This window comes from Metarhizium robertsii (assembly GCF_000187425.2).
Source record: "Metarhizium robertsii ARSEF 23 chromosome Unknown MAA_Scf_1, whole genome shotgun sequence".
NCBI lineage: Eukaryota > Fungi > Ascomycota > Sordariomycetes > Hypocreales > Clavicipitaceae > Metarhizium > Metarhizium robertsii.
In genome coordinates this window covers 6,890,656-6,915,413 of record NW_011942149.1, presented here as the reverse complement: position 1 = coordinate 6,915,413, position 24,758 = coordinate 6,890,656, and the positions used below count along the sequence as shown (strand labels likewise).

The 24,758-nt window shown below is 53.8% G+C and overlaps 10 protein-coding genes across 10 annotated transcripts; 3 read left to right on the top strand and 7 right to left on the bottom strand.

Moving 5' to 3' along the window:
• Nucleotides 1-5,180: 5,180 nt before the first annotated feature.
• Nucleotides 5,181-7,395, bottom strand: MAA_08581 (uncharacterized protein; the record flags this gene model as incomplete). Its single annotated transcript, XM_007826579.2, has 3 exons — nucleotides 5,181-6,320; nucleotides 6,369-7,181; nucleotides 7,267-7,395. 3 exons carry the CDS (start codon nucleotides 7,393-7,395, stop codon nucleotides 5,181-5,183), a joined length of 2,082 nt encoding a protein of 693 aa, XP_007824770.2.
• Nucleotides 7,396-7,918: 523 nt separating this feature from the next.
• On the bottom strand, nucleotides 7,919-9,043 carry MAA_08582 (glycosyl transferase family protein; the record flags this gene model as incomplete). Its single annotated transcript, XM_007826580.1, has 1 exon — nucleotides 7,919-9,043. One exon carries the CDS (start codon nucleotides 9,041-9,043, stop codon nucleotides 7,919-7,921), a length of 1,125 nt encoding a protein of 374 aa, XP_007824771.1.
• A 404-nt stretch (nucleotides 9,044-9,447) lies between these two features.
• Nucleotides 9,448-10,527, top strand: MAA_08583 (putative protein family UPF0645, transmembrane; the record flags this gene model as incomplete). The annotated part of the gene is made up of 1 exon (XM_007826581.2): nucleotides 9,448-10,527. One exon carries the CDS (start codon nucleotides 9,448-9,450, stop codon nucleotides 10,525-10,527), a length of 1,080 nt encoding a protein of 359 aa, XP_007824772.2.
• A 1,343-nt stretch (nucleotides 10,528-11,870) lies between these two features.
• MAA_08584 (ATP-dependent RNA helicase DOB1) lies at nucleotides 11,871-15,224 on the bottom strand (the record flags this gene model as incomplete). The annotated part of the gene is made up of 2 exons (XM_007826582.1): nucleotides 11,871-12,051; nucleotides 12,109-15,224. The coding sequence occupies 2 exons, from the start codon at nucleotides 15,222-15,224 to the stop codon at nucleotides 11,871-11,873; spliced, it is 3,297 nt and encodes a 1,098-aa protein (XP_007824773.1).
• A 624-nt stretch (nucleotides 15,225-15,848) lies between these two features.
• Nucleotides 15,849-16,141, top strand: MAA_08585 (cytochrome-c oxidase chain VIIc; the record flags this gene model as incomplete). The annotated part of the gene is made up of 2 exons (XM_007826583.1): nucleotides 15,849-16,053; nucleotides 16,116-16,141. 2 exons carry the CDS (start codon nucleotides 15,849-15,851, stop codon nucleotides 16,139-16,141), a joined length of 231 nt encoding a protein of 76 aa, XP_007824774.1.
• A 364-nt stretch (nucleotides 16,142-16,505) lies between these two features.
• Nucleotides 16,506-18,260, bottom strand: MAA_08586 (pentatricopeptide repeat protein; the record flags this gene model as incomplete). Its single annotated transcript, XM_007826584.2, has 1 exon — nucleotides 16,506-18,260. One exon carries the CDS (start codon nucleotides 18,258-18,260, stop codon nucleotides 16,506-16,508), a length of 1,755 nt encoding a protein of 584 aa, XP_007824775.2.
• Nucleotides 18,261-18,700: 440 nt separating this feature from the next.
• On the top strand, nucleotides 18,701-19,470 carry MAA_08587 (Ribosomal protein S25, mitochondrial; the record flags this gene model as incomplete). The annotated part of the gene is made up of 2 exons (XM_007826585.1): nucleotides 18,701-19,080; nucleotides 19,143-19,470. 2 exons carry the CDS (start codon nucleotides 18,701-18,703, stop codon nucleotides 19,468-19,470), a joined length of 708 nt encoding a protein of 235 aa, XP_007824776.1.
• A 153-nt stretch (nucleotides 19,471-19,623) lies between these two features.
• MAA_08588 (glycosyltransferase family 1 protein) lies at nucleotides 19,624-20,488 on the bottom strand (the record flags this gene model as incomplete). The annotated part of the gene is made up of 2 exons (XM_007826586.1): nucleotides 19,624-20,346; nucleotides 20,420-20,488. The coding sequence occupies 2 exons, from the start codon at nucleotides 20,486-20,488 to the stop codon at nucleotides 19,624-19,626; spliced, it is 792 nt and encodes a 263-aa protein (XP_007824777.1).
• Nucleotides 20,489-21,558: 1,070 nt separating this feature from the next.
• On the bottom strand, nucleotides 21,559-22,301 carry MAA_10735 (biotin protein ligase; the record flags this gene model as incomplete). Its single annotated transcript, XM_011412453.1, has 4 exons — nucleotides 21,559-21,639; nucleotides 21,705-21,732; nucleotides 21,798-22,129; nucleotides 22,185-22,301. 4 exons carry the CDS (start codon nucleotides 22,299-22,301, stop codon nucleotides 21,559-21,561), a joined length of 558 nt encoding a protein of 185 aa, XP_011410755.1.
• Nucleotides 22,302-22,519: 218 nt separating this feature from the next.
• Nucleotides 22,520-24,138, bottom strand: MAA_08589 (FAD dependent oxidoreductase; the record flags this gene model as incomplete). The annotated part of the gene is made up of 2 exons (XM_007826587.1): nucleotides 22,520-23,434; nucleotides 23,494-24,138. 2 exons carry the CDS (start codon nucleotides 24,136-24,138, stop codon nucleotides 22,520-22,522), a joined length of 1,560 nt encoding a protein of 519 aa, XP_007824778.1.
• Between the last annotated feature and the right edge of the window lie 620 nt (nucleotides 24,139-24,758).

The following is a 24,758-nucleotide window of genomic DNA, read 5'->3' as shown; positions in this document are numbered from 1 at the left end:
CATGCATTGTTGTCATGTGCTGCTGGGCATGTAGACGATCGCATTCTGCACCCTCCTGCATTTGTTTTTGTCTTTTTTTCTTTCATCTTCGCCTTTTCATTCTTTGGTAATCCCTGTAACCGCGTCATTATGCATCCCCGTCGCCTTTAGCGTTGGCAATGGTAAGGCAGTCTGGCCCAGGCAACACACACACAGCTTGATAGTTTGTGCAACAAGGCGCGAACAAAATCCTGCGTAATTTCAGAATCCACCTTGATGATGTTTTTTGCATACCCCACCTCATTGCCGACAATTCAAGTTGACCGCCAGCCTCTCTAGCTCAGTATGTGTGCAGATTCCAGAGTCTCCGCCATCCCAGTTCTCAGTCGACTGTAGACAAGAACAGAGCATTGCGCAGCCTCTTGACTCCCAATTTACGTAATTAGGCATGATTAACTTTGGCACAAGGCTGTCCAGCCCCGTCCAAGCTTGGTAATCGACCCAGTGAGCGGGTAAACTAGACAAGAGGTACAACAGCCATCAAGCTCCTGTGGAAGACGTCTCCCAATGCAGCCAACGCAGCCAACGAGGCTTTGACGGAGCCGCTCGAATGCCTGGTCCCTTTGTTTCTTAGACTTGGACCAAGCCGGCTGTCAAAGACGCCCTATAATGTGATGCCACATTCTTGATTGGCGTTTATCATGTACCACATCCAAGGGCGTGACCACGCGCTGTACCAAGATGGTCTGACGCGCTGCAACTCGCGCTGCAACTCGCTCTGTAACTTGCTCTGCAACTTGCTCTGCTCGTCTACCTGCAAGGGGCGTCGCAGTCGATCTCGGCAACCCCAATGGCTCATCATCCACACCACGCTTCACCTTGCTGTCTTTGCCTTCTGCAATATCTTGGCCCCCAAGCCCCTTGTAGGGCGGTCCATATTGCAACGTCTCTGTCCATTGCGCATTTCGGCACAAGAAGAAGAAAAATTCATTCATCATCTCAATTAAACAGAAATCAAGTCCGTAGAAGATGTGTAGCTATACATTACGCTTCGCTCCGAGCTCCATGTACATGATTCCTGAGGCAGCCCACACACCCCTTTCGCCCATTCAACAGCCTTCCTTTGCCGCACCGTAAATCGCCTCTTCAAGAACAATGGTCACAAATACCTCACCGATGGACATCTCCCCCAGACGGGTCTCATCAAGGTATCTGGCCAGCATCACTCCGGTAGTTGGCTGCCGGCCGTTGTCTCGGTTTGCATGCGTACATGGCCTAGAGTAAAAGTGGCAGACAATATGAGTAAATCTAGATCATCTTGGCTCTCGGCCTCGTTGAATCGTGGTACGAACCTTGCTGCGGAGTCACGCCGCGGGCCAAGAGTTGGGGTTGTGTAACTTGCTGCCCTGGCGGTGCTACTACCGACCTCAACGGCAACGGACGACGTGGACCGGGAGGCCATTTGGGGATTGCGAGACAGCAATGACGATGGAATCAATAAAACTGGTGAGGAGTACGTCGACTCACGCCGGGGCGAAATATGTTGTTGGGAAAGGAGAGCCCCAACGCTTTGGCTTCGACGGCCAGGCAGCCCAGCATTTTATACCGTCAGGTCGAATCACCACATACACGGAGGAGGGGGCGGTGTCCATCTTGGACTGGCAGAATACGGACGGACCATCATAACGGCTAGAGGTAGAAATTGTCAGTGCAGCGGAAATCTAGAAAATAGAAGCTGCACGTAGACCACCCACCACGTCACACTTTTGCCAAATCCCCTCCTTGCACACCCCATGGGTTCCAACCTAGTCCCATTGTCAAATCGGAGGGAGAGCATAGCGTTACACGGTTCCAGATCCGGCCATTGTCCAGCGTTGATTCGACAGAAGGACAAACGAGCGCGCGAATACCGTGGGCTTTCCCACCCTCACACCCCGCCGGCAGCCAGGGAAAAGACGTCCGGGTCCGGGTACCTGGCTTCCAGTGGGTAGGAGAGATGGTAGCTACGGTAAATCGTTCTGGCCTTGGCTAGCAGTCACTTGGAGATGGGAGAGCCAATCGGTTCCGTCGATACCGATACTGGCCAGCAATCACACGCACACGGGTCGTACCAGGATTCATGTTGTGCTACTGCCCGCTCCGTCACCACATGATGCGCTCTGGCTGCCTTATGAGAAGAAGTCAGCCTCACTTCCTGGCCGATGCTGCGCCAGGAGCAGACGACGGAAGATCTATGCGGTCATGCCCTTGTAACAACTCGAGAAGATCCAATCGAACCGGCAGGCCTTTTGCGCGTACGGCAGAATATGAGATCTGAGCTACCGGGTCATCTCGTACATGGCCAACCACAGTCACACTGCAGCCTGCAGGTGGTCAACTCTTCACCTGCGAAAACATCGTCACGTCTCCTATATGGTCTGATGCCCAGGGAAACGGCTGTGTTGGCCAGAGATATTGATTGGTTGTATGAGCTGTTCTGCGGCAGAGGCATTTATGTACACTGATGAGGTGTGACGGGAAGCGTGTTGTGAAGAAGGTGCCAGTTGGGAGATGCATGGCCCAAGTAGCTGTTGGGTCAACGACGAGGTTCGCATGGATGCAGAACTTTGTAGCTCGCCTCATTTCTAAATTTTCAGGGTATTCCGGAAAACTTGAATGTATGGATGCTCACAAAAAAAAAAGGGACGCACACTGCTCACCTCTGACAATGCACTCGTGGGAGCCATTCTGCACTGCCCTACTTGTTGTCTCTTGCCCGGAATCATCCTCCCTATATTCGTTTCGTCACACCCGTACGCTTACTTTGGTCGTCGTGTGTGCTTGGGTAGGAACGTGAGTGATCGACAGAAAGACCACCCGGGCACAGACCCCTCAGGATGACAGGCGTCGCTGAAGTGAAGCCATGAAGAACGTGTTCCGTATCCGCCATGCAAAATGCATCCTGTACGACCCCCTCCATGCTTTTGTGTGGACATATCCCATCCCATGGCCGTCCGGTACGGCCTCAATGGCAAGTGGGAAAATAGCAGTGACGGACGGAAATCACTGATGAGATTTCACGGCGCTCCGCTGAGCTCGATGGGTGAAGATCTCGAGTCAATACGATCAGAACCTAACTTTCGACCTAGCCGTCGAGAGATGGAGTCGGCTACCGGGGTTTTGGATGTGCCCTGATGGGTGTACGGAAGAAGATGCTCCATCCCGACAGTATACAGGACGATGATTCCAAAGTCGGCGTATCAATTTCATGGTTAGGTGTGCAGCCAGCCCCCGTGCCATGGCTATAGATAGAGTCTTACTTGATGACAGATGCTCTCCAATTCACGGGCGAGACCCGGGTGATGTACCAAGATGCCGGATGCTGCAAATAATTGCCATCGTCACCACTTTTACCCTTCACCGCGATGAAGTATATATTATACTTGAGAGGCACAAGAGTAGATGTACCATGCCAGTTGGACGCAGGCTAAAAAGCCCTAGGGAAGCGAGAGATGGATCCAGCCTTCAAAACACGACAAAGACATGATGTATGCACGCCAACACGTTGTTCACTACAAGTGAAGAAGCTGCCAGCCTAAACTGCCGAAACAAGCATACGTACGACGCTAAACTATCCCACGGAGAGTTGATGTCGCCAGAACCGGCGCTAGGGCATACAGCCGGTGTCATTGCCAACGTGTCTGGCATGCCAAACTAACCGACTGTCGTACACCCTCTTCGATCTTACGCTCCGAAGCACAAGTACACAGGGCTTGCCCAGGCAAGAACGGACCCTCCTCCGAACCCTGCCTCCTTCCGTTCCCAAAGTCCCCGTACCCATGGGTCCCGCCCTACCGGCCCCACCGCGGAGGTTGTTTCAACCCCCGGCCTTGGCGTCCCCTGTTTCCAGAGTGCGCCCGTGTAGTGTAGTAGCTACGCGCCCGACGGGCCGGTGCTCGATTCCGGCCGGGACATGTTCGTCGAGCAGGATGAATCCCAAACCCCCGCCTTGCGATTTCACCCCTTTGCCCTTGTGCGTATTCGACTCCGTTTGCGCCCATTTCACGACGCCGCCATTCCGTCTAGCTCGTGGCCCCAAGGCGTGGGCTCCCACATTCTCCCGAGCCAAATCACAAGGCGGTCGGCGTGCTTCCCGGGCCGTACTATCGGTCGGTGCTCCGGAAAACAATAGCAGGGGTTCCCACAGCAAGCAAGCAGCGCCGTCTTTTCCGCCCTCTGCGCAGAATCTGCCTTCGGCACCGGGAGTATTTCCATCTCGGTGCCCGGCGTCGCCATGCCTCGCCACAATGGACAGCAGCCAGACCCGGCCTTGTACACGGGCCCAGTAGTCCAATGGGCCGTCCGCCAGCCACGTTCACAACGTTGTGCTCGTCCGTGGGCCTCGAGGTCTCGCGATGCGGTCCGTCGCCCGGCCCTCAGCTCCATGGCGTAGATAGGCCGTTGACACGTCCTCTGAGCAAGGACGTGCTATTTACGCGCTCTTCGTCAACGGTAGTCTGCCTGCCTGCACTACTCGCCAATTTTGAACGCGCACTCTTCCAGCCGTGAATCAATTTCCTTGGTTGGCGGACACGCTCGGCCCGTTGTATGTTGACAGTCTGTACATTTCGCCAACTACCGTATTATTAGCGGAGAGTGCGATGACGGCAGCGGGATGTTTCTTTTGACCGTGGTTTACGCTGACCGCGGCAATCTTTTGCATCGCGCTTGATTTGATTCGAGGCGACCTGGGGTTGGACACAATCATGGCCAAGCGCATCAAGTCGTTGGCGCCAGTTCCGGTAGCCACCTTGAGCGAGGATGGGCAAGGCCCCGCGATACAGCCCCGCAACACCGGAATTGATGCCCGCGACGGCATATTTGATGCCTCTTGCATAGCCGGCTCTTGTTAGACGAGGGCGTTGCTGGGAAGGGATGGATGTGCAGGTGTGAGTCGAGGAAACAAGGCTGCTGCCACGCCTACGAGTTTTGTGCGACATGCTCCGCTCACAATGGAATCGGACGGACATTCTGAGACATTAGCCCAGTGTGAGCATAACATCACCATTTGCCTCATGGCAAGCCTCCTCCTCAAACTGTTGCTCCTCTAAAAAAAACGCCGTCTAATGCCATATTTCAAGTATGCTAAATGCCGATATCGCCGCCCATAACCAGCCCAGTGCATCGCTGTAGAATCCGCCACAAACGCCGTGCAAGCATCCTTACAATACCATCCTCAGTGCCTGGTGGCCAAGCATACTAACCAGCACCCCCACGCCATATGGTCCGGTTTGATCTGATTGCCCACTCCACACCTCGGATCCAACCCAGCAAATGGCCGCCAGTTCTGCGGCGCCGAGAGCCGATAATATGTAGGCTGCTGGTCCGGGCATCCTGTTGCCAAGCGTATAGCTTGTGTCTCCAGTCCTGCGGAGAGCTATGACGCCAGCCACAAAGAGGGTTGTGAGACGCACTTCCCACGCATACGGCACATTTGCAAACATGGTCAGCAGCCATGCTGACAACAAGACCGTTAGAACGGTTGGTTCGGGGCTGGGCTTGGCGCTAGTTTGGGGCATGCTTTTAGCCGGTGCGGTTGAGCCGCTTTGTTCTGCCGCAGTCTCGGCGTCTTCTTCTTGTTGGTCCTGTCCCAGTGTGAAGCTCTGGCTGAGCAAGTCTGCCAGGGAGCTAGCATCGTGGTCTTTCTGCGGGGCGAAAAACCTGGGTTGCTTGAACTCAACGCCGCCATTCGTGTCGCTGCCGAGGGTGGTTTGAGACGAGGTCGGCGGATGGTCCCGTCTTGTAAACATGACTTTGCCAGTTTCTGCAGGTTCATGCTTCGTTGGGGCCGGTGACCATTGGGGATTTCGCAGTCGTTGAGCCGGATTCACAGGGGCCGCTGGAACCTTGCACCAGAAAGGGTTCTTTGCCTCTGGCGATGACAGACGTTCATCATTCGTCCGCCCAAACTTGCTCGTCAAAGGCGTCGCGTTGTCGTTGAGAGCTCGGTGCGGTGATCTAATCGGCGACCAGTCCATTTCTTCATCATACTGCAGTTGCTCCGTCCGCTTTGTGGGGGTCTCAGCTGGTCTCACGCCACCAAAGACTAGCCGCCGACTGGTCTGGGGTCGCGGAGGGCTGAATGGTGATTGAGGAGACGGGGCCTGGTCGGTCATGGTCGACTTTTGCGGTGTTGCGCTTGCGGAATCAAGCGCATCATTGACTAGTTCAGAGAAGGTTTTGGAATCATCCTGTTTTCTCTGCTTGGGCGACTTCGCTTCCTTCGGTACCAGCGGTCTGTCTTCTGTCGCAAACAAGGGCGAGGTATCTACACGAATAGATCTACCTGCCAACACGTGGATCTGCCCTTGTTAGTAAAATATCACACGACCCGCGGCCAGACAACTCACCACGGTCATGACCAGCGCCATGGCTACATGGGCGCTTAGTTTGGCTGTGCCAGAGCCTGCGGTTTGCGCATTCGCATCAACCACGCCGCGGAAGATGAACCGAAAGAATATGGTCAATCCCTGGAACGAGTACCACTGGGTAAATCCCAGCAGGTGCCTGGTAAATCCTCGATTCACCTGCACGAAATGCGGGTTCCACCACACCGCCAGGATAGCAGTCCAAATGCTCCATTGAATCAAGGTAGCCGCACTGGGAACAAGGCCAATAGCTAGCTTGAGCCATGACATAGCCGTGGCATATACACTCTGATCGTCGGGATCATACATGCCATCATTGCTCTGCTGCAGTGCCTGCGTGATCATAACAAAATGCCACAACAATTGCAAAAGGAAACTCGTTCGCCACAAGGTTTTCCCCAGCGTGTTTACCCAATCAAGCGGTGTCCTCCTCCTGGTCCTCCGGCCCCGGCTCAAACTCATCATACGCCGTAAATGGTCAGTCTTGGCGGTGTAACCAGCTTGGCGTATTCTCTCCTCGACGCGTTCGGCGCAATCGCTACATACTTGCGGGTATCGTTTCTCGAGGTTCCGTCGGTAGCGGTAGTAGTTGCGCTCGAGCTCGGGGTAGTCGGGGTCTGAAGGGTCATCAGGGAAGTACTGGGCCAGTGACTTTGTGAACAAGTGCTGGTTCTTGAGGCATGTTTGGCAGAAAATGTCGTCCGTTTGAGAAGGCGAGGGAGATTGCGGTGCGGCGTATTGGACGGCCGCTGCTTCATGCTCGGTTGCGACAGGGGGGTCTGTGATTTCGCCATTCTATCAAGGTCAGCAGCATATACGACACGAAAGGGGGGCCAGGCTTCGCCAGCTATCGTGTGCCATCATTGGGTACAGCGCACACCTCATCTAGATAGTTGGTTGCATCGCAATGCAAGCACAGAAAGTCGCGAGATGTGCCGTCAAACTTGATGCCCGGTCGCTTCCCACAGTAGAAGCAGGTCAGGAACTTTGCACGCCCAAAGCGCGCCATGGTGGCATGTCTGGTACGAGAACAAGGTGCGCGCAGGAGCCAAGAGTCGTTAGAAATGTGTCAAGGCCAAGGTCTACGACGTAGGTCAAGCTGGGAGAGACGGTTTCTGAGATTTTGCCAAGGCGGTGAGAAGAATGTTGTGGACTAGTGGTGTCGCAGAACAGGACGGCGTACGGAGTACTTGCATTGTGGCCCCAGCGCTGCTGCCGACATCCATCGCGCTTGTGCGGAGCGTTGACGCGGCTACAGCTAGCGGCGTCTATTTGGCCATCTATTACCAACATCACCACTTCAGAATGCGCCTCTCTTCCTCCCGCGCCTGCTTGCCGCTTGACACCAAGAATTACTTGACTTTGAATTAATTTTTAATTAATCAATACCTGAGACTAGCACAAATTAATCCACTCTATCTACTGCGTCTAGAATACCCATACGTCATGAACCGCGCGCCATCCTCAAAACATGACTACCAGAGAAACGCAACGTCTATAAACACGCTGAAACGACAAATGCCCAATACCCGCTATACATCCTGCTCCATAAACCTCCTCACCAGCAAATTAAACCGCGTATTCTTCCTCCTCACCACCTCCGGATTCAATCTCCACAGGTACCTCTCCCGCGCTGCCTGGCTCCAAGCATGATAGGCCAACTGGCCGTGGAACAGCGCGCCCCCGTTCCTCTCAATCTCGCGCTCCCAATGCTCCGTCTCCTCCTCGCCGAGCTCCTCGTGCATCCAATCGACGTGCCTCCACGTCCAGGTCGGCCAGAAGAAGGCGCCCGGCGACAAGGCGCACAGCGCGCCCGGCTTCTTGGCCGCCAGCTCCTTGGGCAGCATGACGCTCTTGGAGGGGCTTTGGAGCCGCACCGGGCCGTGTATGTACTCCTCCAGCCAGTCGTTGATAAAGGTGCTGTTTCGGCGGGCGACCATGACGGCGTTGCGCATGCCGTACCGGTTGCCGCCCTCGTAGCCCAGCACCGCGTCGTGAGAGCCGGCCGGGTGGAGGAGGCTCGCAAACGGCCGGAGGGCGAAGGAGTCGGCGTCGAGAAATATGCCGCCGTTGTCGAGCAGGATCTGCAGGCGCATCAGGTCTTCTATGCGGTGCATGGACTCGCCGTACGGGTTCTCGATTTTGTGTTCCACGAGACGCACGTCGGCGCGGAGACGTCGGATCCACGGGTTTGTGACGGGGTGCAGCTTGGAGTTGACCGAGTTGCCGGACGACGAGAGAATGGCGTAGTGGAGCTGAATTTCGTCGGGGCGGAGGGATATCTTGGCGCTGCGCACGGCGAGGTAGTTTACAAAGTCGAATTGAATGCCGCGGGCTTGGGCGAGCGGTTCTTTGAATATGTACAGGAAGTGCACGACGTTGGGGATATCGTGCGGGTTGGAGGTGTTTGAAGACTTGGCCGAGCCATGGAGACAGGCCAACTCCTGCTTGGTCGGGGTGAAGGGCTGCTCGATCTGGCGCTGTGCCGACCACGGGTGTGTCTGGCGTGCGTACTCGATGAATTCGTAAAGGGCGGGTTGGAAATAATGCGCAAGGAGGATCAAGATGGTGATGGCGGATACGAGGGGCACGCTCCGGTACGCTTTTCGGAGGAGCGGCCTTGCCCTCCGCGGAGAGACAACTTGTTTGAGGAGCATTGTAGATGCAAAGGACAAGATATCAAGCGAATGGCATCTTGAGGAACGGAGGGAGATCACGAAGCACAGAATAGGGGTCGAGAGTTGAGCCAGCTTCGATTTCCGGTGAGGGCAACGTCCGACCGCACCAACTCGGTTGCATAGGCGGCAGTCCAGAACAACGGGCACGGGGGCCAAAAACGTCGCTATGTCTTGGATCGGATTGCGCACTGACATGGAAAGCGGGCGGCCTGCTCGGCTCTCTGCCCGGCATACATTGAGTCCTACTACTACTAACCATGTCTCGGTTTCTGGTTCTGGTGCGGGAGAAGATGCGACCCAAGTCGGATTGTACAGTACCCGGCAGCGTAGTTGGCTGCCAACGAGCGACCAGACTGTTCCTTGTTCCAGTTTCGTTTCCAAATATGTCTCATCCTGTGGGCACTGTCGGCGCTTTTGTGAGCTGGTGGCTTAACATCTTGGCTCCCGCGCTCGTCGGCCAATCACAGGCCCCTCTCGACGTCACCCCATCTCACTCACTCGCGCTCTCACCTCCGACTTCAACCTCACCATCACAGCATCAATCTCACCACTCTCGCCATCACTCTCGCAGACTCAACGCGGCCTCCACCCTCGCGCCACACGCCCAACCCACGAAATGCCGCCATGACAACCGCCGCGCGCATCCACCCGCTCCTCCTCACCATCCGCTTCTCCGCCTCCATCCCCGACCTGGACCTCGACATCCCATCCCCGCAAACCACCACCGTCCTCGCCCTCAAGCACCTCCTCCGCACCCGTCTCGCCACCCGCAACCCCTCCGCCTCATCTACCAGGGCCGCCTCCTCCCGGACTCGTCGGCGCTCAGCTCCGTCCTCAAGCCGCCGCCTCCCCCGCCGCCGCAGCCACCATCATCATCATCCAGCACCAGCGCCAAGGCCAAGGGCAAAGCCGTCGACGGCGCCCCCGCCAGGGTATACGTCAACTGCTCCATCGGCGATGAGCTCGCCGCCCAGGAACTCGCCGCCGAGGAGGCCTCGGCCGCCAACCCGCCGCAGGAGGCGGGCCCGGAGCCGCCCACCAACCCGGCTGGGCGCACGCGGCCCCGGCCCAGGGGGTTCGACCGCCTGCTCCAGGCCGGCTTCACGTCGTCCGAGATCTCCACCCTGCGCACGCAGTTCGCGTCCATCCAGACGGAGAGGTTTACGCCCGACTCGGTGCCCTCGCCCGACGGCATGAGGCGCCTCGAAGACGCGTGGATCGACACCAACGCCGGCGAGCTGCCGAGCGCCGCGAGCCCGCTCGAGGACGAGCTGAGCAACATGTCCACCGTGCTGGACGTGCTCATCCGCGGCATGATGATTGGCTTCTTCTTCCCGCTGGGGAGCATCACGTGGTTGTTGAGGCAGGGCCTTTGGAGCGAGAAGTGGCAGATCTTTGTGGGCTCCGGCGTCGTTTTGAGCGTCACGGTGGGCATAGTCATGGGTATATCGGGGGAGAGGTAGCATGGCGTATTGGGTTTATTTTTAGGGGGAAAAATATTGACTAGGGCAAGTTCCGTTGAGGGTACTGAAATTGAGCTTTGCAGCACCGTCAACATTGGGCTTCCCACAGTCCGGGGCCTGCATGTCCATTGTGCTTGTTTTCAGAATACACCTCTGCTGTCTGGTTATCCCGCCGCGGTGTGGTGATGCAGCAAAACGCGGCCAACTGTCCGACAACTACGTCCTGTTCCGCACGCATGATCGAGTTGTAACGTGGCCAGCCAAATCAAAGCCCAGTCGCAACAAATGCCGTGGCATCGAGGGTCCGTAGGCCAGGCCCTCGGTGCAGTTGAGGGCTCCTTGCCAGTGGATGATCCTCGCCCAGCGCTACTCTCCATGGAGCGTGTAGCGGAAGTCGACGGCACCACCAGAACCTTGATTGGCAAACTGGAATGGTTTCCAGTAAACAGTGCAGTGTCGAACCGCAGACTCTGTGTCTTTTGTCGTGAAACATCTGGTATCGATGTTTTCCAATCCTCAAAGACGGCGCTCTTTTCCATGGCGTGCGGTGGCACGAGCCTCCAATTCGTCTGCAAGCTCCGATTGCAGTCATCCTTTCAGGTCTACAGAGTCAGTGATTAATCTAGGAGGCTTGGCGGGAAGTGACGCAGTGGTCTTCTATACGGTATCTTGAGAAGGGGCATTACTCGACGCAAATCTTGGTCTGTAAAGTCTTTACAACGACGATATGGAGGAGCCAATCTAGTTGCAATCCGCTCATTCATTCTTTGTTATGCGAAGGCGTTTGGGGCCCCAATTTGTGTCTTTGCTCGCCATGATGACACTCTGGGAGTTCAAATCTTGACAAGCGGGCCTCCGTGCGCCCTCATTGAGCCAGGCTGGCGTTATACCTGTAGCTCTTATATCTCCCATAGCTTATTTAATAACTTGCCCTCCGGGGCCTTACCAGGGGACCTTCCGCCTGCGGCACTACTTCATGAAGTTGTCGTTAGATTGAACATGTGTGAGACTGCTAAAGGTCAAGTGGCTCCTGTAGAGGATGACCATGATCGAAAAAATACGTCCCGACATCAACATTTAAGCCAAATACTAATTTCAGGTCCTCTAGGCCAATCAGTCAAGATCAAACTAAACGAGACCCCTAACAATGGGTGACGCAATTCGTGGACTCTCAAAGAAGCAAAACCAAGGCTCTTCCACAGCTTCACTTAACAAGCACACCACACGGCAAGAATGCCGCATTATATTCCAATAACTACAACTAATCGAGCCAAATGCCCCTCTTTTACACTCCAAAACTCCAGTCCAATGCCTACGCCTACTATAAACAAGGCCGAGAATGTTTAAAGGTACAAGCTCTGCGCAGCCACAATGTCCCTCCTAATCTTCTGCAAGCTCTCATCAAACTTCTTCACAAGATCCTCATTGCCCATGACCTTGGCTGCCTCCCCCATCTGACGCAGCAATTCTTCCAGTCGCCGGAAGAGACGAATCAGCGAGCCTTCGTAGGTTTTTGTCATTTTGCTACGGGATATTAGCTTTGTATTTGTGAAAAAGAAGAAGAAAAAGAAAAAAACGTACCAAATCTCGATAAACGGCCTGCCCTGAGCCCAGGCGTAGACCGTCTCCATCAACTGCCACTTGAGACTCGTCACGTATTCCTCCTCGTTGACATCGAGCTTGCACTCCTGGCTGACCTTGGCAATGATGCGCGCCTTGGCCTGGATCTCGCGGTACGGCTTCTGCAGGTCCTCCTTGAGAGCTTGCGTCTCCACCTTTTCGTCAAAGATGAAGCAGCTGAGGACGGCGGCGCACGTCTCGGGGGTCAGTTCGTTGAAGAAGCGGTCAAACAGGAGCTCCGAGAGCAGCAGCTCGTGGCCCTCGGTGGACGAGATTTCGCAGGCAACGCGCGCCTTGAGCTGCACCACTTCCGACTCGTTGATGAAACCTAGTCTGCGGAGAACACGCTTGCGCGACTTGAGTTCGTCCATTTGCGCGATACTATGAGCTTTGGAAATGGCCTTCTTCTTCTCCTTGACTTTCTCTATGAGCTGCACCTTTTCGCTGTACTGGTCCCAGAGGGACGGGAGCATGGGCGACATGTGCAAGGGGTTGGCGAGGAGTCGGGACTCGAGCACCTCAATCTTGCGCAGCAGTTTCTTAAACGAGTCGTCGACAATCTCCATGTTCTCCAGCGGGTCCAAAATGGGGATGCCGTCGGTGAACCGGCGCTTAACCTCTGCCAATGACTTGCGTGCTTGGTCTTTGTCCGCATCGGCCTTCAGGCCATCCTTGGGCATGAAGATGCGGATCTGACTGATGGCTTTCATGCACGTAAGTAGGCAGGGTATTACCACATTGATTGTAGCAGTGTCTGCGGTGTCTGCGCCAGCAGGTTTGAGGCCAGGCGGCATGGCTCCAGTCGGCTGGCCAGGAGTAATGTCGGCACTTGATGCCGAAATAGGTAGCATAACATCAATGATGTGCGATTCCTGCGGTTCCCACTCGGGTTCACCGAGTCTGGGCGCCCGTCGAGGATAGTGATTGACGATGACACCCCATCCAAAGTCGAGGCCTCCTGTAACGTTATCATGAGCTTCCTTGGGGTTGTATATCTGCACCAGGCGTCCTGGCTGAAGAAACTCTATGCAGTGGGTGGGCTGCTGGATGACGGCCCGCATGTCTTCAGTATACGAGTTGAGTTGCTGTCGAATCTGGTAGTAATCCTTGATTGTCGCCTCGTCGGGTATGGAGAGTCCGTCTCGCTCTTGTTGCAGCGACATCAGTTCCTTCTCCAACGAGGGGACGCTGGCGGCATTCTGGAACTGATGGAAGCACCTTTCAAGCATAAATTCGGGTGAAATCGCCTCAATTCGCAGCAGGTTGAGAATCATGTTGTATCCTAGGTAAAATGCGGAATTGAGCTTATCCTGGTGACCCGTCACAATACCCTTGGCGGTATCCGGTTCAAGCTTGTCGTCAATCATCATGATGACCACACCACGAGCATCGAGACCACGACGTCCAGCACGACCCGCCATCTGAATGTACTCGGACGACGTGATAGGCCGTCTCTTGACACCGTCCCATTTGGTGACTTGGGTGAAGACGACCGTTTTGGCAGGCATGTTTAATCCAATGGAGAAGGTCTCAGTGGCAACGAGAACTTTAAGAAGAGACTCTTGAAACAAAATCTCAATGGTTTCCTTTAGAATCGGCAGCAAACCTGAGTGATGCACGCCAACGCCTCGCTCCAGAAGAGGAAGCAAGTTCTTGATTTGAGGCAGTTCTCGATCTTGCTCCGACAAACTCTCAATGGCGCTGTGAAAAACCTTCCTCACCATGGCCTTTTCGGAATCGTCATTGAACGACAGGCTGGAAATATTCAAGGCCATATTCTCGCACTCTGCCTTGCTGAAATTGAACACAATGACAGGGTTAAACTTCTTCTTGATGGTCATACGAATGATCTTGTGTATGTCGGAACCTTCGTCCACACCGCCCTTGTTGATCTTCTTGTTCTTGCCCTTGCCCCTTTGCTTCGCGTTGATGTCATTGGAGCCGGCACCCTTCTTATCCTCAATCTCTTTCATAACGAGATTAAAGTTGTGCTCATTAAAGTTGCCCTTCTCATCGACCACAATTCGCGCGCCCTTGCCGCCAGAGGGGTAAAAGTAATTCTGCAGAGGCGTGGGTCGGAAGTCTGTGTAAACGACGTGGCAAGCCTGGTGATGAATCTTGGCAATCCACTCGGCAAACTGAAAGGCGTTGGGGATGGTGGCGGACAAAAAGACGTATCGGACCTTGTCGGGAAGCATGATTATGGTCTCCTCCCACACAACACCTCGAGTCTTGTCTCGCATATAGTGAATCTCGTCGAAAACAACCCAGGCGACTTCTCGCATAATCTCTGAGCCACGGTATAACATGGATCGCAGAATTTCAGTAGTCATGACCAAGCAGCTCGCCGTGGGGTTGATTGTAACATCACCAGTCATCAGACCGACATCTCCAAAGATTGCCTCGAAATCTCTATATTTTTGATTGCTAAGCGCCTTGATGGGACTGGTGTAGATGACTCGCTGGTTGCGCTTCAAACATTGCGCCACGGCGTATTCAGCAACAACTGTTTTGCCAGCAGAAGTGTGAGCCGACACAAGAATACTTTCATCCCGTTCAATTGACGCCACCGACAAGCTTTGGAAAGGGTCCAGCTTGAAATTCCATGTTCTCGCAGGCTCGTCAGGCGACTTGTGCTCCGACAGGGGAACGTATTCGTAGTCCAGATCGGGTGGCAAAGCAACTTGGTGCTGAATGTTATGCGACAAAACCAAGGACGAATCCTGCGGTATCAGAGTTGCCGCACCAGCGACTTCTCTTGACGTGGCTGTTTGAAACGTATCCGTCATAACAGGCCCGGTACCATCCTCCTTCTTTCGTCTCTTTTTGTCTTGTTGGCTGGGGGTATCTGAATCCTCCTCCTCGGACTCCTCCGCCTTGGATACCTCGGTGGCGTCGCCCATATCACCATCATCGCCTTCCTTTGGGGTTTCCACAGCCGCAGTGCCATTCATGGCCTCATCCGCCTTGCGCTTCTTGCTCTTGTCGCGGGCTCGAGACGTTTGAAACTCTCTTTCGGAATCGCTAGCGCTCTGGGCTCCGGCCTGGCCGTCAAAAACATCAAACAACTCATCCATGGCGGGCGGCGGTCTTGTCTCGCATCTATGGACGGTTTGAGTGCAGTATTGGGCAATAGCAGCCCTTGCAGGTGCCGGTGAAAGGATGAAGAAGGGGACAAAGATCCCAAAATATAATGCAAACAATTACAGCGCTCCAAGGTAATAATTGGCCGCCGAAATACGCAAATGCATTTACGCAACGAAAATGCGAAATCAGAAAAGGCAGAGCGTTCGGCAAATCAGCGATTAAACTTGAAATCTTCCACCGTCTAAACCATGTGGGCTGGGCAGTTTAGCTGGCAGAAAAGAAAAATTCCTGGGTCATGGAAGCGCAGGCGGTGAGAGACACTTTGGGTTTCGATGATGCATGCAGAGTCCAAGTTTCCACATTTTATGCCGAAGTATAGCCGGCCCCTTCCGAGCGAGAACCTACTGAGATCACATGACCAGTAGCTCGCGCCGAACCGTTTGCTTTTGTCCTCAGACCACCATCATTGCCTCGGACCTGTCACGACGTCGATTCTCACCAAAGCTCCAATCCATCCGCTTCGCATCGCGATAATCGTCTCCAAGGTTCGCCCTGCCTCTCAATTCGACGCCTCCACTCCGCGCACAACTAATTGACCCTGTTCCCGTCCGCAGATGCTCTCCCGCGCCGCCGCTCGTACGACCACTTCGCTGGTCTCCCGCCGAGGCTTCCATGCCACCCGGGCTCGCATGTCCTCCCCTTACCACTACCCCGAGGGTCCCTACACCAACATTCCCTTCAACCCTCGCAGCAAGTGGTTCGGTGCTGGCTACTGGGCCTTCATGGCCACTGGTTTCCTTGCCCCCTTCGGCATTGCTGGTGCGTCATTTCGCCGACTCGGAAACATGGTTCGTGCGATCGATGCTAACGAGAAGATACAGTCTACCAGACCTACAAGGAGCAGTAAGCTTGCGATTTGGGGGATAGGATCCCATGGTCGGTTATTGAGAAAATAAAGAGGGTGATTGGGGAACTGTTGTGGCAATCCTACGATAGACGTCAGAACAGTCGATACCACTGTAAACAAAAATTTCCATTTGTTCATCCCGACATGCTCTTCAGCTTGAATTTCGGCCCGATACAAGCGATTCCGTGGAACCATGTGTGAACGGGTCAATTGCTTGGTAAAAACGGTTCATTCTGTTCCTATCTTACAAGTATGATCCAAGGGGTATTTTTACTCTAACCAAGTTTACTACATGTACAGTGCCAAAAGCCCATTATTATCATATACAAGCCAATATTTCCCTCCAGACTCAAATCTTTCTGTCCTATCTCGGCATTGATTTCATATCCTTGTCTTGCAAAATATTTTCCATCATGGCATGAAGGAATTGCTGCCGCTCGCCTTCAATATCCCAACGCGGAGCCAAGGCATCAAAAGTTTCGAGGACTGCTTCATTCGAGGAGCATTTTTTCGTAGCTCTTAAAGCCCAAATGACAAGCCACTGCTCAATACGAAACGCCTTGCCGTAGCTGTTCTTAGCTTGGTGCAGCGACGTTAAAACACCGTTCAATCGCTGCTCGCTCCAATCTGAGTTCAGAAAGCCACCGTGCAGATAAAATCCTTTAAACAAGACGAGAAAAATGGTAGGGTGCACAGAAATATTCAGATGCTTCATCTCATCGAGATATTGCGCCACTTTTGCCAGGTTCCCGACCCGGATGGCGTAATGTTGGATCAAGAGTTTGTAGGTGTGCAGGTCAGGCGCAAGTTGGATATTGGTCTGAAGAGACTCCTTGAGCTGAGGATGCTTTTTCCCAACTTTTGAAAACATCATCAAGACTCTGGTGACAACTTTGTTCATCATGTAATCTCTCTGCGGCATGCTTAATGCCAAGTTGTGCGATTTCTTCATTTGTTCGTAGGTGTCCTCGGCTGCTGACTCCTCTCCACAGCGCAAAAGCCCGGATATGACGCAATTCAAGACAATGGTGTCAATCATTTCTCCCGAGTCAACCATTTCCTTGTAGGCAGCTCGAATACCGCCCGAGTCTAGTCGTAGTCCAAAGTAATGAATAAGGCTGACGTGGTGGAAGCGGTTAAACTCAATTCCTCGGCTCTCCATTTCCTTGTAAATCATGTCGGCAAGCGTAAAGTTGCCCGCCTTGGCAGCCACATCGAAGAGAACATTAAACGTCACGTCGTTGCCCATGACATTGGCCTCTCTTTCCATTTCTCTCCATAATCGGAGTGCCGATTCCATCTCTTGCGCTGTGGGGCGTGATGCGTACTTGGTTGCAAAAGCAAGGGCAAAGTTCCACTGCGTACGTCGCAGTGTGAGACCAGCATTCTTGACATCTGCGACCAGAGCGAAATACCGCAACATGGACTCCATGTCCCTTTTAGGGGGCGTTCCCATTACTTTCAGAAGCCTGCTTCGCCATTGCCAGGTGAGATAGAGCATGCGAGGCTCTGGCAGCTGAGAGTATAGTTTGTAAATTGTTTCGAGCGTAATTCGGTTGGGGTGGCGCAGTCGTTGCCCGATGGCAGCGTATAACTTTGATATGTGCGCTTGCAATTCGTCACTTATCTTAAATGTCTCCTCCCTCGATGGATATTGCACATCGTGCTTCTTGTCGGAGACTTGTAGATTCGGGCCGTCTGGCTGCGCATATCCCCTGCGATAAGGGTCCCTGTGGAAGTCGAAATGCTCCTGCACACTGCCTTCTCCTCTCTCTCCGACGAAAGACATCAAATGTCGTTTCTCTTGGTCCTTTGAAAGCAGCCGCGAGAAGGGTAAACTCTTTGCTGTAGCCGCCAGGGTCTCCGGCGCGGTGCTGTAGCAGCGACAGGCAAGCCGAGGCTGCACAACAGACGGCCGACGGCTCTCTGGCATAAAGGTAGACAAGATCCATAGGGAACTCTTCATGCAAGACGCTGGTTTTATTCTCGTGCTCTCGGCCGCAATGTCGATGGGTCTGCAAATAGTCCTCCTTGACGTATGCACATTTCTGAAGCCCGCCGACGGGCGGTTGAGGACCGCTCCACGGACAGAGCCGTCCACTCGACCAGATATTTTCATGGGTCTGTCCTCATGATGACATGCCCAGCAATATATGCATGTGCAAGCAGTCAGTCATGAGTTGATGGTAAATTTGGCGCAGGATGCAAGGCGATGGAGGAACGGGATCTCGAATTTGAGGTGGGACTCTGGTCTCGTTGAATTAATTTTTGGCAACTCCCCAGTCCCACTATAGCTAATGGTCATCTCCGCTGAACCAATCCGCCACAACGTCCTGTGGTATCATTGAGCTGCCAGATGGTTCGTATCGGCCATACAATTTGCCGACCACCCAAAATTTCCACCCGTTCATGGATTTGCGACTACGCCATCAACCGCGCAGCCGTGCCATCTCATACCAAATCGTCAATTGATCCCAGAGACCATTGTACGTTCCATTTTCGAACCGAATATCGATGCTCTGCAATCTCTAACACACCCCGTCTCCGCAGGACAGCATCATGGGCGGCCGACAAATACGGCCCGCGCGGGTCTTCCAATCCGTCTCCCAAGAGCTGAACCACCAGATGCTCGCGGGCCACACCGTCGCCCAACCACCATGGTACCAGGTCATGAACTCGGTTCCCCCCGCTGAGACACTCGTCCGCACAGTCACGCCCAGGCATCGCATGCCGAACCCCAAAGCCAAGAAGCCCAAGAAGCTGTACCGACCCCAAAGTATCAGCTACCCCGAGGACGCTCTCCGAACGAGTTTCTACAAAGACCACCCGTGGGAACTAGCCCGGCCACGAATCGTTCTCGAACTAGACGGAAAAGATCACCAGCATTGCGACTGGAGTAAGGGTTTGCGACAGCCCGGTGTCCCCCTAACAGGCGAATGGTAAGGCAAAATGTGCCAAAAAAAAGACACATCAAGTGGTTGGCGGGCTAACTCGTACATAGCGTCGTCCAACGGCAGCTACATCTCATGCATGCCGAAAAGATGAGCAAACGCAAAGCCTACGACACGGCGCGCAAAGAATTCTACAGACTCCGTCAGGAGGAGGAGATTGAGAAGAGGGTAGCGGTCGAGGAAGCCAAGCACGTCGGGGCGTACTTTGGCAAGTCCCGCCTGGACGTGGGCTTGCAGCTCGAGGACCAGGAGTTTGAAAACTGGAAGATTTGGGCGGGCAAAGAGACGGCGAATAGGGCAGCAAGATCGAATTCGGAAATCGAGACGTTTGGAGTCGAAGACAGTGAAGAGGAGCTGGTTGAGGCTGCGTCTGTATAGTTGGCCAAGCCATAAAAGTATGGGAATAAGCGGCACTGTATACCATGTACAACATCTGTCTAATAAGACTAGAACTGTCTTTTTTTTTACCTATCCGTCTCAACATGCCGTGTCTACTTTGTGAATGACCCCAACCGAATCTTGTACACATTACTACTGGCGATCCAAGCCAGGCCGAGTCTGCCTGGCCCTCCGTGAATTAAACACCATCTCCCCGGCATTCACAAGGCCATACCGCTCGGCAACCTCCCCGTGCTGCACGTAGAAGGCATCCGCCAAGCCGGTATAATACAACAATCTGCCGGTCAGGCTCAGCGTCGCGATCCTCGCCCAGCTCTCCACGTACACGAAGCGCAAGCAGTCATCCGGCACCACCCAGAAGAGTTTCAGCAAATGCACCGCCAGTGCTACAAAGAAGCCCGTCGCCGGTCCATTCGAAAAGACAATCCCCGGGTACTTGAGCTGCTTTCCAACCTCGTTCTTCGGCGGGGACAGCAAGACGGGGAAGATGTCGAGGATGCTTCGCAGGGCAGAAAACGGCGTAGACCAAAGCGGCTGGTGAACCCTGCGGGCCCGAGTCACGACGCGGGTGTCGTAGGTGCCCGGGTTTTCAGACGTCGCCTTCAATTCCGCCTCATAGTCCTCTACGTGATTGAGTGACATTTTGTCCCCGCTGGAAATGAGATAGCGACGGTGCGAGTTGCCAAAGTCGCGGGTGCCGTCGTCCATCATCATGAGCATCTCTTTGGTGTGCCCGCCTGAGCCGAGGACCAAGAGGTAGTACTCATTTTGAGGGAGCCGGGTCTCTGCTTGGAAGGGTGGTGGTTTGGGCCAGGTCCTGGACCGGCGGGCTTGAGACAGCTGGATGTGACGTGTCTGTGTCGATGGGGTCAGTGTCCAACGTTGATGAGGTTTTAGAAGGCGTTTTCGTGCAAGGGCGTGGGCTTACAGTTACGTAGACGGCAAGGCTGATGAGGCCCGCAAGGAGGGAGACAAGCTGTATGGTTGTTACGACCATGATGTGATGGGGAGGTTCATGAGCGGGACTCGGGAGCATGAGGGTCGGGAGAATCCAGATGACGGTTGTCTTGGGTACTGGGGCTTCTGTTTGCTGTCCCACGAGGTATGGCTATCTGGACCACCAGCCAGCATACATGCCGCGCCCGCTAACACTACGCACTACCTCATGAGTATTTATAACAAAACAATGGGGAGGTTTTGAATTCGTGGCCAGGTTGTCCAGCAGTCTGTTGGTGCAGCCAGCGCAGCCGGGGTGGTTCTGTACAGGGTAGGTGCGTTCCAGTTTGGCAGGTTGAATGTCAATTGATGTTTTAAAGCAACCATGGACTGGGCTTGGGCCAATAAATTTGCTCAAGGAGACAATGCTATTTTTGCGCTTTTTTTTATGTTTTGATTTCGACTTCATCGTTCTCATTTCTCTTGTCATACAGACAAATTAATGTGGCTGGCGATGAACTACTTTTATCTGCCCACCTGCCTCCCCTAAGCTGCGCAACACCAAACCGCGTCCGTCATGAAACACAATCAACTTAACCTGGGCTTCGTCACCCTCCTCCCATCATAGCCATCACCAATCCCCAGTGCCGCCCTCCCAACTGTCCCAAACAAGGCTTCAACGCCCTCCCCTGTCGCGGCCGAACACTCAACATACCCATCAGCCCCGATCCGTCTAGCATGCCAATCCCCCTAACATCATCAGCATTCATCGATTTCATGCGAACGCGCCTCTCACCTCGCGCCGACTCACGCAGCAGCTCGCCCCAAACGCCATTCCCACGCCCTCCACCGCCAATCTATGGTCCTCAAAGGAACACTCCATGCGCAGATCCTTCTTTGTGCCGACGAGATACACGACGGGCTGTGAATCTCTACAGAATCCATTCTTAACAGCCTCTTGCCACTGACTCGGTCAATACGATTCGCATCTTTGCAGCAAGGGACAAATACCCAGTGGATCACCCTGAACATGCCCCTCTTCTCCTTGACGTCGAAGCAGAGAAGGACTGCACCCCACGACATGTACGAGAGCCTCGAAACGGTCTCTAGGTCTCCCGTGCCAGAAGTATCCTATAGCTCCATGGTGGCCGGGCAATGGTACCGTTTGTCGAGGATATATGTCTCGTACGGCGTTCGGGAAATCGCCGCCGTCTATACGTATTAGCATTCTCCTTTCCCCATATTGAATCATCTTGGTTCAAACAACATCAACGTACGTCTACAAATCTCCCGAATTTCGCACGACTATTCGAGTTTTCAGTTCAGCCCCCTCCCCAGCAAACTATGAGAGGAAAGAAGGGAAAACGTACTAGAGAAGCGCCGTCTGCCCACACCCTCTGTCGCCAACACACAGAACTCTCAGTCGCAGTGAACCACCCATCGCCAGACGACGCGACGGGCTAGGACTCCTCTGTTTCCGTTTCCTCGAGAAGAGGCCCAGAAAGTTTCGTTTGCCCTTGTCATCGCAACGTGTGGACATCCTCGTGTCGAATCTCTGCAGCGAGTCTTGCTCAAGCACTTCATGTCCTGCCTGGGGTCGATCGGTTGCGGCTTCTTGGACAGTCGACCGTCGAAATGGCGTCATGGACCGGAAGAAGCCGCGATTTGCTGACCTGGGCGGCGGATCTGGCTCTCGGAATGTCTGCGTTTCTTATAAGCCATGGACGGAATAGAAACGCGGCAGACGTGAAACGCACCAGTCTGGTTGAGCACCTTGCCTCGAAGCCGTCATTTTCAAAGGGATCTTCTCGTTCAAGACGACTTGGGACCGAGTGCCGCCAGGAATCGATCCACGCTGCGTCGTCGTTACTCATGTCGATTACCTGATTGGAATTCACCATGCGCCTTGCTTTTACATTACATGAGCCTTGTGGTTGCCGTCAGGATTTGGAGTGAGATTCATCTTTCTATCTGTGCTTATACAAAGGGAAAAAGCCAAAGTGGGGATCATGCAGGATCTCCGCCAAAAGTGAATGGAAGTTCACTTTCGATTCAGTGCCGTCCTCAGGACTGCTTTCAGAACAGTCATTCCTCAGTTTAGGGGTCCCAAATTCGCTCTCATCATCCTGTCGCCGTCCAAACTCAATTCCTCCTTTGGAAACCAGTCATTCAACCTTCCGCCGGGTCTCCCAGGCACCATTTCCAATTCCTCGTTCTCCATACCAGCAATCTGTATTCCCACGGCGTGGCCAGAGAGCAACGCAAATGCCGTTTCCCGACCGCTGTAACCCGCCGAAATCCATTCTCCGGGCGTTGCCAAACCACCATGCTCAGGAACAGCGGCCTCAACAGCAGCCTGGTCACTGTGTAGGACCTCTCTGTTGGCATACTCCCGAGGAATCCTTCCCACAAGGGGCAAATAATCACCCGTCATCCCTACAGTTCTCGGCCAGAGCGTCCCCCTTATCGCCTCGTCTAGCCATTCCCGTCCAAACACGTCCCTCATATGGCGATGGAGATATTTCCACGTGTTTTGCATTTCCCCGTCATCCATCTCGCCGCTGGTCATCCATTCCCTTTCAATCAGCAACTCGCCGATTTCGTCATTCCCATCGGGCAGTCGGATCACGGTAAAGGGTAAATTTCCGGGATTGAGAGTCCAGGAGTGCTTCCCCTCGCGTTGTGGGAAACTAGCGCCTGGTCTTTGCAAAAGCACGTGCACCAAACCAGGCGCTAGGCTTATTTCCAGAGCAGGCAGGAGGCGTGTGGCCCAGCTGCCGGTAGCGTGGACGACGTGTCGAGCTTGAAGAGTTCCCCGGGAGCATGTGACCCTGTAGGGGTGAGACGAGTCTGTGGTGAGTTCAATTTTTTTGACTGAATTGTTCGTGCTGATGCGGAGGTTGGCATATTGCCTGCACAAATCCCCCCATATACTCGTGACGAGGTGATATGGCTGAATCGACGCTGCCTTGTAGGATAGAGCACCATACGCGGGTAAATGTCCATACTGCTGTAGGTCAGCGCTTCTAAACAGTCCAAGCAGGCAGGTATGTACCTGTCACTTACATTGGGTACCTCATCCCCTTCCAAAATGGTTACTTTGTATTGCGGATACTGTTCGTTCAGACCCATGAATCCGTTCGGATCCGTCACGACCGCCTTGCGTTCCTCGAACTCTTCAGGGTCAAAGTGGAGCTCCTCCGTTTCGAACTCCCTCGCGTGAGCATGCGGGTACCTTGACGCCAGCTCCTTCAGTGCGTGTGCATTCTTCACCTGTAAATCCAAAACCTTGATTGGCAGCCACTGCTCCGCGTGTGTGTTTACATGCGGTAAAAACTTGATATACCCGGAACTTAGAGCCGTCATCCCGCTGCATATCTCTCCTGCTTCGATGACGAGAACGACAGGAAACCTTCCCTTTGAGGCCATGAGTTGGAGAAAGGACAAGGCCACTCCCACGCCTGTCATGCCGCTGCCAATGATGACGACATCTACACGATCAGGTATATCGGAACTGATCTTGATGTCGTCGAGGGGTGGCAAAGGCGTGTGATCTTGCCAGTACGATCTCAACCGGTCGGGGAGACTTGGGTTCGGGCCTTTCCAGACCACAGTGCTCACTGAACCAAAAGACCTGACTGAGCTGTTATCGTCGTCTACCAAGGTGTCGTCATCGCGTATGTCGTCGCCGTAGGCTGAGGTGTCAGACATGGTGTTGTATAGTGTGATGGTAATTGCTGTTGTCGCGGGTGGCAAATCACCATGGTGAAGTAAAAGGGTAAGATGACCATGGAAAACTGCCACTACTCGGCCAGTTTATATACACACCAGGCTCGTCCAAACTCATCTTGAACATTGTTGACCTTTTTTGAACAGAAAAGGGACACCCCGTCAACATGCCTGCTGAAAGCCGTGCCACTCCATGAACAGAAACCAACAACGCGACGCATGTCGGGTCCATGCAGCTACTCACTAGCAATGAATGCAATCAACGCAATAAACGCAGTGAACGTAATAAACGCAGTGAACGCAATAAACGCAACGAACCTAACTTTTGAGAATGGCAGAAAACACTACAACACAGCTGCGCAACATGGCATCAGCAGCAATCATTCCTTCGCTCCACACGAGCTGCGCACTCGGCCGTATCCCTTCATCCGCGGCACTGCGGGCGTCATATATAGAAGTCTAGTGATAGTTTTCTCTAACATATTCTATTGCCATGTCATGTCATGCCATGCCTGATTTGATATCCCGTGCCCCTCCAATTTCCCATACCCCCGAAAAGCATGCCTGCAATAATAAATAGGAGAGGGTCATTCAGTTCCACA